Consider the following 14,559-nt stretch of genomic DNA (forward strand, 5'->3'; position numbering starts at 1 on the left):
TACACTCTGTCTGCTTAACCCGATATCTGTGTTGCACTAAATGGAGGAGAAAGCTGCCGTTGCCATCTTCAACTTCAACACCACTTTCCCCGCCCAACATCCCAAGTGAACTACCAGATTTGTGCGCACTCAACTGTCGTGTTCATTGTCTGACCCACTGGTTAACAATTCACAGGAAAATTACCTCCTTATGCTCAAAATGCTCTGTAATAGATTAACATATTTAACATTTTTCCCACAAGAGCCACATTTATTATTACAAACTATCAGCAGTGTACAGAAGTGACCTGATTAAAGCAAACATGATTGAAAAATTCCAAACAGTGAAATGCTGAACAAGTGAAGCCCAACACTGTTGGACTAATTCCCTCGTTGTAAACAGTAAGGGAGTAAATAATTTCTGTATCTTTACTATTGCAGTCAAAATGTTTCGTCAACTGACCTTTTGGTGCTGAACATTTTGACGTCTTGTTTCACATATAAGATTTGGATCTCACAGGGTAGAAAGCTGCCCGATTTAATTGACCTAATGAAAAGGCAGGAAACAGATTAGAAACAATTTATTGCAGAAAACGGAAACTTTTTTTTTCATCGAGAAACCAAAGGTTTAGCCACAATTCTTCCATAGGCCCTATGAAATTTGCTTTATTAATTGTACAACATCCTATACTACAGCTCTTACCAGAGTTCCAAGTTCCAAGAAAATATCCCCACATCCTCTTCCTAACATTCTGGAACACTACATTCTATAACACTACATTCTGGAACACTGCATTCTAGAACACTGCATTCTAGACCATTGCATTCGAGAACACTACATTCGAGAACACTACATTCGAGAACACTACAATCTACCCAGTCAATTTTAGACCACGTTCAAAAACCTTTGACTTGGAACTGGAACAACAGAGTTTCATTACAAATTCCCCTGAAATAAAGATTTACGTAGCCTTTCTTTAGAATACAGAACCACAATAGGAATCCATCTTGCTGCTGCTACATACATGTAATGTTGTATGGTGGGAGACATTCTAATCTATACCGTCATAAGAGGATTGCTAATTTTGTACTTTGGCCATCACTGCCGAAATTGAATGACCTGCTTACTGATACAGTGCTTCTCATTTTTTAAAGAATTGTTTTATATTCGTCCTCAATACTTTTTCTCCAATAAGGTCAGATTCGGTTGTGAGCAACTCTTGTTACAGACAGGTGAGAGAGAACTGAAACCCCTGCTCTCTTCCCTTACAGCAGCCTGGGAATGTCGGTGGTTTCACTAATTCACTAACCAGGGAGTGGAACTGAACAGAGCAGGAGGTGGGAGAAATTGGAACCGCAGCCTGGGAATGTCGGTGGTTTCACTGATTCACTGAGTTCCGACTGGGGGAAAAAATTGAAAACTGACATTACAGGAAGGCCGTGATTTGATTGGCTAATAGGAAAGCTGTGCTGAATTTGGAAATCCACTTTAAATTAATGGTAATAAATTGCTTTCAGACTGAGGTAATAAGGAGAGATATAAAAATTAAAAACCAAATTAAAAACTAAGTAAATAAAATAGAGATGGAGGGTCAAGTGATGTCTTGTTCATGTATGATGCGGAAGCTGCTAGACCCCATTGTGGTTCCCAGTGACCACGTTTGTAGTAAGTGTTGGTCTCTTGAGGAACTCCGGCTCAGAGTTTATGAGCTGGATTCTGAGCTTCGGACACTATGACACATCAGGGAGGGGAGAGGTACCTGGATACTGTCTTCCAGGAGGCAGTCACACCCCTTAGAATAACTAACCTAAATTCGGCCAGTGATCAGGGACAGGAGGGTTTGGCTGCGAGTGAGGCAGGTTGAGGGATCCAGGAGGTAGGTTGCAGGAGCCTCAGCCCTTGTCCCTGTCCAACAGGTTTGAGATTCTTGTTCCCTGTGTGGACGGGAATGGGAACTGCAGGGAGGATGAGAAAATGACCATAGGATCGTGGTACGGGGAGCTATTTAAGTGGGGTGGGGCGAGAAAAGAAACGTAGTCGTAATTGGGGATAATATAGTTAGGGACATTGACACTGTTCTCTGTGGCCAGGATCGAAAATCCCGAAGGTTGTGTTGCCTCCCTGGTTCTTGTGTTCAGGATATCTCATCTGGGCCACAGAGGAACTTGGGATGGGAGGGTAAAGATCCAGTTGTCGTGATCCACATAGGTACCAATGAAATAGATGGTACAAGGATAGAAGTTCTGCTAAGGGAGTATGAACAGCTAGGAGGTAAATTTAAAAGCAGAACCAAAAAGGTAATAATCTCTAGATTACTCCTGAAGCACAAGCTAATTGGCACATGGTCAATATGATTAATTGCCTACTCCTGCTCCTATTTCTTATGTTCTAAGAAAGAACTATTCTGTCTAATTCCACCTTCCTGCTCTTCACCTCAACCACAAATCTGGTGTTCCTGATTAATAAGGGGATTTCTCGATTAATAAAGAGATTGGGGGTTATGGGGAGTAGGCAAGAGAATGGGGATGACGAACAGATAAACCATGATCGAATGGTGGAGCACACTCGATGGGCTGAATGGGTTAATTCTGCTCCTATATCTTATGGTCTAAGGAAGTAAATGCATGACTCAAAGATTGATGTGGGAGAAGTGGGTCTGAATTCATGGGACATTGGCACCAGTACTGAGGAAGGAGAGACCTGTTCCAATGAGATGGTCTGCATCTGAATCATGCTGGGAATAGAGTCTGAGCGAATTGTGTAACTAGAGTTGTAGATAGGGCTTTAAACTTGAAATGGGGCGGTGGTGTGTGTGTGGGGGGGGTTCAGTTGGAGAGGAAATTAGAAAACCCAAATTAAAGGAGGAGGTAAGGGTGCAGGTTAGCAATGTGATGGATGGGTACCAGAAAAACAGTGAGGGACAGAACAGGTGAATGTCTTTACGCACCAAGGAATTATAAAGAGTGGGGAAATTTAACATTAAAACAAATTTAAAAGCTTTGTATCTAAATTCAAGATGAATTCGGAACAAACTTAATGAGTTAACGGCGCAAGTAGAAACAGAAGGGTACGATTTGTTGGCGATTATTGAAACATGGTTACTACGTCTGGGAGTTGAATATCCAAGGATATGCAGTATTTTGGAAAGGTAGATTGAAAGGAAAAGGAGATGGCATAGCCCTGTTGGTGAGGAATGGGATCAGTGCCATAATGAGAAATGACATAAGTAACAGAGATCAAGATGTGGAATCAGTCTGGATAGAAATAAGAAATATCAACGGGAAAAAGTCCTTGGTAGGAGTAATCTATAGCTCCTCAAACAGTAGTTCTGCAATGGGGCACAGTATAAACCAGGAAATACTGGAGGCTTGTAAGGAAGGTACAGCAATCATTATGGATGATTTTAATATGTACATAGACTGGAAGAGTCAAATTGGCAAGGGGAGCCTGGAGGCAGAGTTCATTGAATGCATTAGCGATTGTTTCGTGGAACAGTATGTTCGGGAACCAACTAGGAAGCAGGCTACTCTGGATTTGGTACTGTGTAATGAGGAGGGATTAATTAATGACATTGCAGTTAAGAATCCTCTAGGGAGAGTGACCGCAGTATAGCAGAATTCAAGATTCAGTTTGGGGTCGAGAAAGTGGAGTCCCACACTTGCGTTTTGGAATTAAACAAAGGTAATTACATAGGCATGACACAGATTTGGCCTGAGTAGAATGGGTAGGAAGGCTTAAAAGGTCGGACAGCAGATGAGCAGTGGCAGTTTGTTCAAGGAGATACTCAATTCCTCACAACTAAAATATATCCCAGTGAGGAAGAAAGATGGTAAGAGGGGTAAAAAATCATCTATGGCTGAACAAGGAGGTTAAAGACAAAAGAAAGACAAAAACTAAGGTATACCATATTGCATAAGCCAGGGGCAGGCTGGAAGATTGGGAAACTTTCAAACATAAACAAAGGGTAACTAAAAAAGTTACAAAAAGAGCTGAGGTAAATTACAAAAGAAAACTAATGCAAAATATCAAAAAGGATAGCAAAAGCTTCAATAAGTACATGAAAGGGAAGAGAGTCGCTAAAATGAATGTTGGTCCCTGGGAAGATGAAACTGGTGAATTAACAGTGCGGAACACAGAAATGGCAATGATGCTGAACCAATACTGTCCCTCAGTTTTCACGGTGGAGGACACTAGTACCATTCCTGTAGGAATGAGCAATTCAGAGCTAATAGAAAGGGAGGAACTTGGAACAATCAACATCAGTAGGAAAACGGTACTCAACAAACTATTGGTATTGAGGGCAAATAAGTCCCCCAGGCCTGATGGCCTACATCCTAGCGTGTTGATGAAAGTAGCAGCGGGGATAGTGAATTCATTGGTTATAATATTCCAAAATTCCCTGGACATGTCAAAAAGGCTCCAGTGGATTGGAAAAATGTTAATGTAACAGCCTTATTCAAAAAGGGAGGGAGACAGAATGTGGGAAATTACAGGCCAGTTAGTTTAACATCTGTTGTTGGGAAATTGTTAGAATGAATTATCAAGGAAGTAATATCAGGACATTTGGAAAATCAAAACGCTATCCATCAGAGTCAGCATGGTTTTATGAAGGGCAACGCCGATATCAGCCTAGTGAACCTCCGCTGCACTCCCTCTATGGCAACAATATCCTTTTTCAGGTAGGGTGGCTAAAGCTGCACGCAATATTCCCTGTGCGGTCTCACCAAGGCCCTGTATAACTGCAGTAAGACATCGCCACTTCTGAAGTCAAATCCTCTTGCAATGAAAACTAACATTGTCTTCCTAATTGCTTGCTGCACCTGCCTTTCCACTTTCATTAACTGGTGTACAAGGACACCCAGATCCCTTTGTACATCCAAACTTCCTAATATATCACCATTTAAAGAGTATTCTTCCTTCCTGTTTTTCATATCAGAGTGTGTAACTTCACATTTAGCCGCATTGTACTACATCTGCCATGTGTTTGCCCACTCACTCAACTTGTCTAATTCACCTTGAAAGTCTATATATATTAGGCCATTTGGACCATCGTTTCTGCTGCACCATTCAATCATGGCTGATATGTTTCTCACCCCCATTCTCCTGCCTTCTCCCCATAACCCGTATCCCCTGATATATCGTGAACAGCCCAAGCACTGATCCCTGCAGTACCTGTAGCCACCTGGGGTGACCACTGCCCAACACAAAATGGAAGATTGCAAGGAATGCAGGGAAAATGGACATGTTGTAAAAAGCAAGCAGCTTGCAAAGCGCTTGTATATTCAGACTACTGCAGAAGCCAGTTTTGACTGTTGCCGAAACCAGACAGCACTATGAAAAGAAACAAGTTAACATATTAATGAGGCGATACCGGGCGATCCCCAGGCACAATAGAAACAAGTTAACACTAATCGATACATTCAATGGAAGACCAGACCTTTTGGCGCCAAAGAAGCCCAAAACAATAAGTCCTAAGAACCGCCCCAGTGATCGAGGAATTGCCCCGCTATTGGGGGATTCAAATCAATCGATTGGGAAGAGACCCAATCGATTGCGAGAGTATAGAGGGTCCGCCCAGGTGGGCGCAAGACCCTGATAGGAGTATAAGACAGAGATCGCGACCGCAGCTCTCTCTCTCTGCCAGCCTCTCCTTGACCAGCCAGCCCTCCTAGCAGAACACCGTTGCAGCAGAAGAACCTTGAGGAGGAGAGGTCTGGACAGCAGCCGCCAACAAGTAAGTCACAATGCAGGCTACGAGAGTAGACACTCCTGACCCCCTGTAGTCCATAACTACTGGAAGCCTGCGGACCCAGGACAAAGCTAGAAGCCGTTGTTCCCTGATCCAGCAGTCCCCTTATCCAGATAAGTATTTGGCCTATTAGCGGTAGGATTAGCCTAGTCTTATAGTTTTATATGCATGATTAGTAGGTTATTGTAATATAATAAACGTGTCTCGTTTGAACTTACTAAGTGGTGTATGGTTTTATTGCTTTGAACTTGACCTTGAAACTTGTGTCGGTATCTTAACGATACATGGCGACTCCAAAGCTAAGGAACGAAACAGAGCCAAATTGAGTGTTAAGCACACTCACCCAGAACGAGCAACATACCCCACTACTCACTGCCTGCCACTCAGAAAAAGAGCTATTTAATCCCACTGTTTCCTTTTTGTCAACCAATTCTCAATCCAGGCCACTACAATACATTACCACCTATCCCATGTGCTTTAATTTTGCCCACAAAACTCTTATGAGGGTCCTTATCAAAAGATTTCTGAAGGTCCAAATACACCACATCCACTGGCTCTCCCTTATCTATTTTACTAGTTACATCTTCAAAAAATTCCAGTAGATTTGTTAGGCATGATTTGCCTTTCATAAATACATGCTAGGCTTTGTCCTATTAATGTTTTATAATTGTTCTGTTATCACATATTTTATAACAGACTCGAGCATCTTCCCCACTACTGATGCCAGGCTAACTGGTCTGTAATGCCCTCTTCAGCTTGTATACTCTAATTGGTTCAGATCCCAAATGTAGCTGCAATTCTGTATTGGACAAGGATGAGTGAGAGTCAAAAGTCCTTAATCGATCGTTATGTCACTCACTCATCCACTCTCTCATACATTCATATACACATTCTCACACACACCCTCAAGGAAAACACAGTTGAAGGGAATAGTGCACTTTTACAAGTTATAAAAAGAATCATTTGTGATATGTATAGGGAAAAATTTTAAAATTTGCAGACAATGGAAGCATTGTGGAGGATTTCAAAAGGACATAGATACGTTGGTAGAATGGGCATTTGGGGGGCAGATGACGTTCAGTGCAGAGAAATGTGAGGTGGTATATTTTGGTAGAACAACATGGAGAGACAGGATAAAATAAAGGGTAGTACTCTAAAGCAGGGTTTTTCACAGAGCAGGTCGTGGCCCCCAGATGGGTTGCAGGCGGATGTGAGGAGGGTCACGGAGCGATCAGTCACGGAATTCCCAGAGTAGTCATGGCAATGGGAGAAGCATCCAAAGGCTGTTACCAGCTTCTAAATTGATGCCAGCCACGACTGGCTTTTGAAAGCAAACAATGCAATAATCTGGCCTGAAGCAGCAGCAGAGAGCAGGTAACGCACCTAGCACAGACACTTGACGTCAAATGTCCTATATGTCCGTACAGAACAAAAACAAAGAACAAAGAAAGGTACTGCACAGGAACAGGCCCTTCGGCCCTCCAAGCCTGTGCCGACCATGCTGCCCGTACCTCTGTCGCAAAAGCATGGAAAAGTGCTTTCTCCATTTTTTAGCTGTAAGCAAGCAAGGCTTGTAAAAATAGATTATTTTGTTATAAGGAAGAGAGGGCCAGAGCCACAAACAGACAGTGTATCTACTGTCCAGGATCTCACAACTGAATCTGCTGGGGAGAGCTGCACAGGAGAGTCTACGGCAGGACAAAGCAGTGCTAGTATTAGCTGTGTACTGAGCTCCAGGGCCTCTGGTGTACAGCCAACAAAGAAAAAACTGAAATTGGGAGCAAGGCAATATAAAGATGATTTCTTGAAGTTTGGTTTTGTTAATTGTGCAATGCAAATCAGGATGCAAAGCCCATGTGTGTTATACACAGAGAAGTATTGGCAAATGAGAGTTTAAAACCCTCAAAACTTCAGAGGCATTTGAAGACTAAACATGGCAAGTTCGAGGACAAATCTCTTGATTTTTTTCAAAGCACACAGTGAGAAATGAAATCATCAACTGAAGTCCTTCGCATAAATGAAACAATGAATGAAAAAGCACAATTAGCCTATTACATGGGAGCTTACTGTGTAGCTAAAGAGAAAATGTCCCACACTGTAGCAGAGAGATTAATACTCCCTGCAGCATTAGAGATGGCTTATACGGTCCTAGATGAGAGCTCAGTTGAAATGCATCCCACTTAATGATAACACAGAGGCTCACCGAATTTGTGATATTGCTGACAATTTAGATACCCAGCTTATTTCTTGTTAAATGTCAGCACGAGTTCTCAATACAACTGGATAAAAGTACAAACATTTCAAATTGTGCAATCTTGCTAGTTTATGCCAGACATGTTTGGTGCAATGAATTTGTTGAGGATTTGCTGTGCTGTCTGATATTGCCAACCAGCATGACTGACGCACAGATTTTTGAAGCACTGAATAGTTACATGGTTAGAAATTGCAGGCTCAACTGAGTTAATTGCAGAGGAATCGCAAGGGCAGCCAACATGACTGGGAAAAACAGCGGAGTTATAATAAGGATTTAGGAGGCAGCTGGACAAGACATTGTTTGGAATCATTGTTTAATTCTATGTGAGACATTGGCTTCAAAAATAATTCCATCTGATCTTGAAGTGGTGTTGAAAGGGATTGTGAAATTTGTAAATTTCATTTAATGCAATACACTCAACACCAGACTTTTTGAGGCACTGTGTTCTAATAAGGGAGCCGAGCACACACATTTATTGCTCCACACAGAGGTACTTTGGCTGTCAAGGGGTTGGGTACTTGGCAGAGTTTTTGAACTAAGATATGAAATCCACACTTTCCACCTTGAGGAAAACGTTCCCTCTGGCTGATTCATTTTGTGATAAAACCTGGATGCTAATTATATCTTACCTTGCAGGCATCTTTTCAATTCTAAACAACTGAAACCTCTAATTGCAGAGGAAGGATGATGATTACTTTCGGCACTGAGAAGAAATAGATGCTTTCCAAAAGTTATTGACAGTTTGGCAAGTGCGAGCAGAAACCAATATTACTGCATGTTCCCCACATTGCCACCACACATCGAAGAAAACAGTGTTAGTAAGGGAATTGTCAACAGACTGGCAAGCCTTATTTAGTCACATCTGGCTGCGCTGATCTACAGCTGTTGACTGCAGCCTGTGCATGGGTGAAATATGTTGGTGCCATCGTAATCCTCTTGGCTCAAGCATCCATCTCCCCTCATTGGTGCAAAGCATAACCCCCTGTCAATGTACCCCCAATGATGGCCCATCCAGGAATGGCTCCCAACTCTACTTCGGGACATTATCTTCACCCCCGACACTGACACCGTACCGCCCCCAGGTGGCTATTCCCCCCCTCCCCCTTTCAAGCAACCATCCAGGGTCACCATTCCCTCTGAGGACACAGCGCATTCACTCAAGCAAAGGTGTCCCGCATTGGAGGAAGTGACACTCATGCCCTTCCCTCCCCCACTGAAGACACCACATTCATGACCCCCTCCCTACAGCCCCCGTTAGGCACCATACTCATGAACCCTCCCTCACCAGGCGCTACACTGAAGAATTCTCCCCACCGGACCCTGGACTACAGGCTAGCATCGGAGCCACGCCAAACCTCACCCCCTTGACCCGAGACCAAAGGCCAACACCGAAGCTGCGCCAAACCTCACCCGCCCGAAATACGAGAATGAACGCCTGTGCTGGAGTCGTGCCTGACCCGAGAGTGAACGCCATTTCACCCCCACTGCCCGGTCCCAAGACCCCTTTATCTGGGTCCCCCATAGCCTCTCTGGTGCCCCCTCTCTATAGGACTCCCTAGTGGGTCGTGGTGATCTGCGCACTGACCTCCGATCCACCCCTTGGAGGTGAGGTCACTAAGTCACATTTTTATAAACCAGTTGTAAACCATGCTGGTGTGACATCACCCCAGCGAGGTTGCAATATCCAATGACAGTGAAAGTGACATTGGGGCAGACTGTGAATCAGGGGCAGGATTCTACAACCCCCGCCGGGCCGGAGAATCGTCGGGGGGCAACGCCGACTGCCGGATTCTCCGGCATTGGGTTTTCAACGGGGACGTGAATCGCGCCGCGCTGGTCGGGGGCCGTTGGCAGTGCCCCCCCCCGCCGATCCTCCGCTCCACAATGGACCGAGTGGCCGCCCGTTTTCGGCCAGTCCTGCTGCCGTAAACCAAACAAGGTCCTTACTGGCGGGACCTGGCTCTGCGGGCGGACTGTGGAGTCCTCGGTGGGGGGGGGAGGGGGGGGGATCTGGCCCCGGGGTGGGCCCCACAGTGGCCTGGCCCGCGATCGGGGCCCACCGATCTGCGGGTGGGCCTGTGCCGTGGGAGCACTCTTTCCGTCCGCGCCAGCCGCTGTAATGGTCCGCCATGCCCGGCGTGGAAAATGTATGCATTGGGACCATGCCAGAACACGCTGGCGCTCCCGTGCATGCACGGTAGTACGGTGGTTAGCATAAATGCTTCACAGCTCCAGGGTCCCAGGTTCGATTCCCGGCTGGGTCACTGTCTGTGTGGAATCTGCACGTCCTCCCCCTGTGTGCGTGGGTTTCCTCCAGGTGCTCCGGTTTCCTCCCACAGTCCAAAGATGTGTGGATTGGCCATGCTAAATTGCCCTTAGTGTCCTAATAGTAAGGTTAAGGGGAGGGGGGGGGGGGGGGGGGGGTTGTTGGGTTACGGGTATAGGGTGGATACGTGGGTTTGAGTAGGGTGATCATTGCTCGGCACAACATCGAGGGCCGAAGGGCCTGTTCTGTGCTGTACTGTTCTATGTTCTATGCGTTGCGCCGGCCGGCGGTGGCCCTTCAGCGCTGGTTAGTGCAGCGCCAACCCCTCTGGTACCGGCTAGTGCGGCGCCAAACCCACCTGCACCGGTCTAGCCCCTGAAGGTGCGGAGGATTCCGCCCTTTCCGGGCAGCCTGACGCCGGAGTGGTTCACGCCACTCTTTGGCGCCGGTACGGCCCGGCCGCCAGATTCCAGAGAATTCCACCCCAGATGTCAACATATTGAAATTAGTTTCCCCACATTCCTGAGTGGGAACCTTGTTACGTCACCAGCAAGAGGTGGGGGAAACTGGAAAGCAACATCTCGCTGGTGAGTATCGTGTTTTCCGAGTCTCATGAAATTTTGTGCCCGTCATTGTTTGTGCTGACGGCCAACGCAAGCACAAAATCACCCTTATTAGAATCAAAACATTAACTCTGGGCACAATCTACTGGCTACGACCCACCAGAATTGGAGCGCGACACGGTCAGTAGATGCCGGGAGAGGCCTCCCCCAGGCTTCTCGACAGCCGTTGCACCTTGCGTGATCTGATTAGATGGGCGGGAGAACCCACTTAACTGTGCTGGCGCTGGGTCTATCTGCCTCCCAGCAGGTAGCGGAATCCCAAGAGAGACCTCAGACCCATACCAATTAGCATTGGTCATGCAAATGTGGACCAGGCAGAAATGCACGTGGGGTGTTCCAAGCCATTGGAGGCCCCTGGGTGGTTAGGGACAGGGCAGGATGACCAATGGCTCTCCTCCTGGCAAATGGGACCCCTTTGCACTGTCAGGTTGACACCTTAGCACTGCCACCTTGTTACTACCAAGGTGAAGGCTGGGGTCTTGAAAGGGGGGCCCAAAAGTGGGTGCGGGAAGACCTGAAAAGGGGGGCCCGCAGTGACCCCAGAGCAGGGTGTCCTCACTTGGGGAGACGTGGGTAGTGCCCATGTGTGTGGGAGGTGACATGGGGTGACTTTGCCCGTAGGTGTGGGGCACCCTCAAGCTCTCTTAGAGATCGGGGTACTCTTTTAAATTGGCAGCCCAATCTCTGAGTTTAGCTCCCCAGTGCTAATAAAAATTCTAAGTGTGACTAAACCGGTGAGAAACTCCCCGGGGCCAGGAAAATGACCTAAGTGTGGTTAGATAGTGGTGGGGAATTTGCTGACAGAGCCAGAGAAAAACTCCCATCCATACCCGCCTGAAATTACACTTAGCAACGTTTCCATTAGATAGCGCCCTCTCTTTTTCTCTCCACAGATGCTGCCAGGCCTGTTGAGCTTTTCCAGCATTTTCTGTTTTTATTGCAGGTTTCCAGCATCTGCAGTATTTTTCTTTTATTATTCACTGGCAATATTTGCCAGGCTGATGTAAACAATGGGCGGGATTCTACTTTGCAGAGGACTAAGTCTCCACGCCGGCAGGAAAACCGGCGCGAACCACTTCGGCGTTAACAGCCCCCGAAAGTGCGGAATTCGCCACATTTTTGGGGGCTAGGTGGATGCTAGAGGGGTGACTGCGCGAGTTAGTGCATGCGCCGAAGGGCCGGCGTGATCGCGCGCATGCGCGGAACCGCCAGCGTGGTTCCGCGCATGCGCAGACCGGTCACCGTATTCTGACGCATGCGCAGGGAGCTGTCTTCTCCGCGCCGGCCATGACGGAGCCCTACAGGGGCCGGTGCAGAAGGAAGGAGTGCCCCCACGGCACAGGCCTGCCCGCAGATCGGTGGACCCCAATCGGGGGCCAGGCCACCGTGGGGGCCCTCTCCCAGTGTCGGATACACCCCCCCCCCCCCCCCACCCCCGAGAACCGCCCCAGCCAACTTACCTGCTAGGTCATGCCATGTGGGACCATGTCTAACCTACGCCGGCGGGATTGGCCAAAAACGGATGGCCGCTCGGCCCGTAAAATTGCCGGGGTGGGGGCGGGGGTGGGGGTGGCGTGAACCCCGCCCGAAAACCGGCGGAGAATACGGCAGCCGGCATCGGGGTGGGATTCGCGCCGCCCCTCGGGGATTCTCCAACCCGGCGGGGGTGGCGGAGAATCCCGCTGCATGTGTGTGACTCTTAAATATTTTCTGAAGAAGCCCAGGAGGACGCTCAGTTGTAAAAAAGACATTAAGTGCAGATTCTGCAACATCCACAGCCCAAGAACAAACAGAATAAAAACTGTTCTTTGATGCCCTAGCTCAGTGGCGGGCAGCCTGCACCCTGGGGTGGGGCTGTATGTGGCCTACCTGGGTTGTGAGTGTGACCTACGACCGCTGCCCACGCACAGGGTTCCCACGTTACACTGGTTTTCGTCCGCATAGTTTTTCCATATCCGAGTGACTGAAGTGATACATACATAAAGCAAAGGCAAGTGAGGTGAAGTACGTGCTGATTGAACACAACATTGGCCTTCCACGCCCAAAGTGTAAATATTTATTTTCTTTTTACCACTTGAAGATGATGACAGTTTTATTAACATATGAATGTTTAAACATTTTCTAATACTTGTTATGAAGGATTTGGTCAGTGAACATGCCTGATCTCAACCTTCCAGCCCTCTAAGATGAAGGAGGACCACTAATGTGGCCCACACACTCGTCAATGATGCCAATCACTGCCCTAACTACAGGTCGGGGCGTGGGGACAGGGCAGGGAATATATTGGAGAAGCTTCAGTGAAAGCCAGTGACATGACCTTATATTGAGGCTATCAGAAGCCTCTGCAGGTTTTTTTGTATGGAAAAGAACACAAAGATTCAATAAGCATTTCACAACTGATAAAAATGACTGAAGTTTCCAGACTCCAGCTGATAAACTCCTCAGCTGACTTGATTATAGCAGTTCCGAAAACTACATCATCCAGTTTGCGGTATGAAACTAAGAATTAGACAGCTGTATGTCACGATCTCTCACTGACATAGACACATGTGAGCTGTGGAACCCAGCTGAACCATCCCATGATCCATTCGTTATATAGTGTAAAAGGTTAATGCTAAATATGCAAAAAGACAGTCTGCATCATCAGTAATGCAAGCTAACATGATGGCAGAGTATGTAAAGATAGTTGCATTGAATGTCTTGTGCTAAACCTTGTGCTGTGCATCGTTCTTAGAATGTTCAATAAATGGGAAAGTTTACCAACTGGACCCCAGTAGCCTCTATTAATCCTGATCAAGGATAGCCTCACCTAAGAGCCACAACGTTTATGACGAATGACAAAAGGGGAAAAGACAATGGAAAAAATAAACAACTAACAGCCCAGCGACTGGAAAAAGCAGCATGAGAGAAGAACAGTGCGAAGCAAACACCCACAGAATTTAAGGAAAGGCTAGAGGAAAGAAAAACCATGAAGAAAACCTTATGCTTAGCAGAGTGTTTTGACCATGTGGAAGACCAGGATCGTGTGGAGAAGAGGCAGAACTGGTGTAATAGGTTTGCAGGGACAGAGCCACTTTGGGACTAGCAGAGAAATCCAGAAAGAAACAGGCCAGTACCCTTCCCTACGCCACTGGCTGTAGTGCAGACTATGTAATGGTCAGACAGGGTATAACAAAGATACGGAGATATATAAAAAGGTTCATAAAATCTTTGATCTATACTTCAGCCTTAGAAGCAACACCATCATACAAAAGGCCAGGTTCATTCGACATCATGAAAGGCTGGGAGGGTGTGGATTCTTTCATTAACAATTTATATCGACTAGCTGACAACCTGCGAACATGAAGCCCCGAAAGGCGAATTAATTCGCAATCGCATTATCGTAGGGATCTTTTATCTGATTTTCTACAGGCAAGGGAGGATTTAAGGCCATCTAACACAATTAACAAGGCAGGCAGAAGTGAGAAAGTAAAATTCTGTGTTTATTCAAGTCGGCAGGGGGATTTCATGATTAAAAAAAAGACTGACAGTGCAGATGCAGTTTGTAGGACACAGAAGCAGCATTGCACCTACGCAAGTGCAGAGAAAGAGTGAAAGAGTGTATCTGCCATTACTCAGTGTTCTCACTGTGGTGGGGAAAGGCTGCAATAAAGAAAACCCCACCAAAAATGAGAGAGTGCCATTCCT

At 46.5% G+C, this 14,559-nt stretch overlaps 1 protein-coding gene across 5 annotated transcripts in view; it reads right to left on the reverse strand.

Moving 5' to 3' along the window:
• The window catches only part of oxr1a (oxidation resistance 1a), a 576,817-nt gene that overhangs the window by 490,717 nt on the left and 71,541 nt on the right, over positions 1 to 14,559 (reverse strand). For 3 of the 5 annotated variants that reach the window (XM_038809973.1, XM_038809970.1, XM_038809975.1), the window contains one exon: positions 443 to 526. The exons of the other annotated variants lie outside the window; for them this stretch is intronic. In XM_038809973.1, coding sequence (XP_038665901.1) covers positions 443 to 526 — 84 coding nt within the window. The remainder of the gene's footprint in view (positions 1 to 442; positions 527 to 14,559) is intronic. 5 annotated transcript variants of the gene reach the window in all.

This window comes from Scyliorhinus canicula, chromosome 10 (assembly GCF_902713615.1).
Source record: "Scyliorhinus canicula chromosome 10, sScyCan1.1, whole genome shotgun sequence".
In the NCBI taxonomy this organism is placed as follows: Eukaryota; Metazoa; Chordata; class Chondrichthyes; order Carcharhiniformes; family Scyliorhinidae; genus Scyliorhinus; species Scyliorhinus canicula.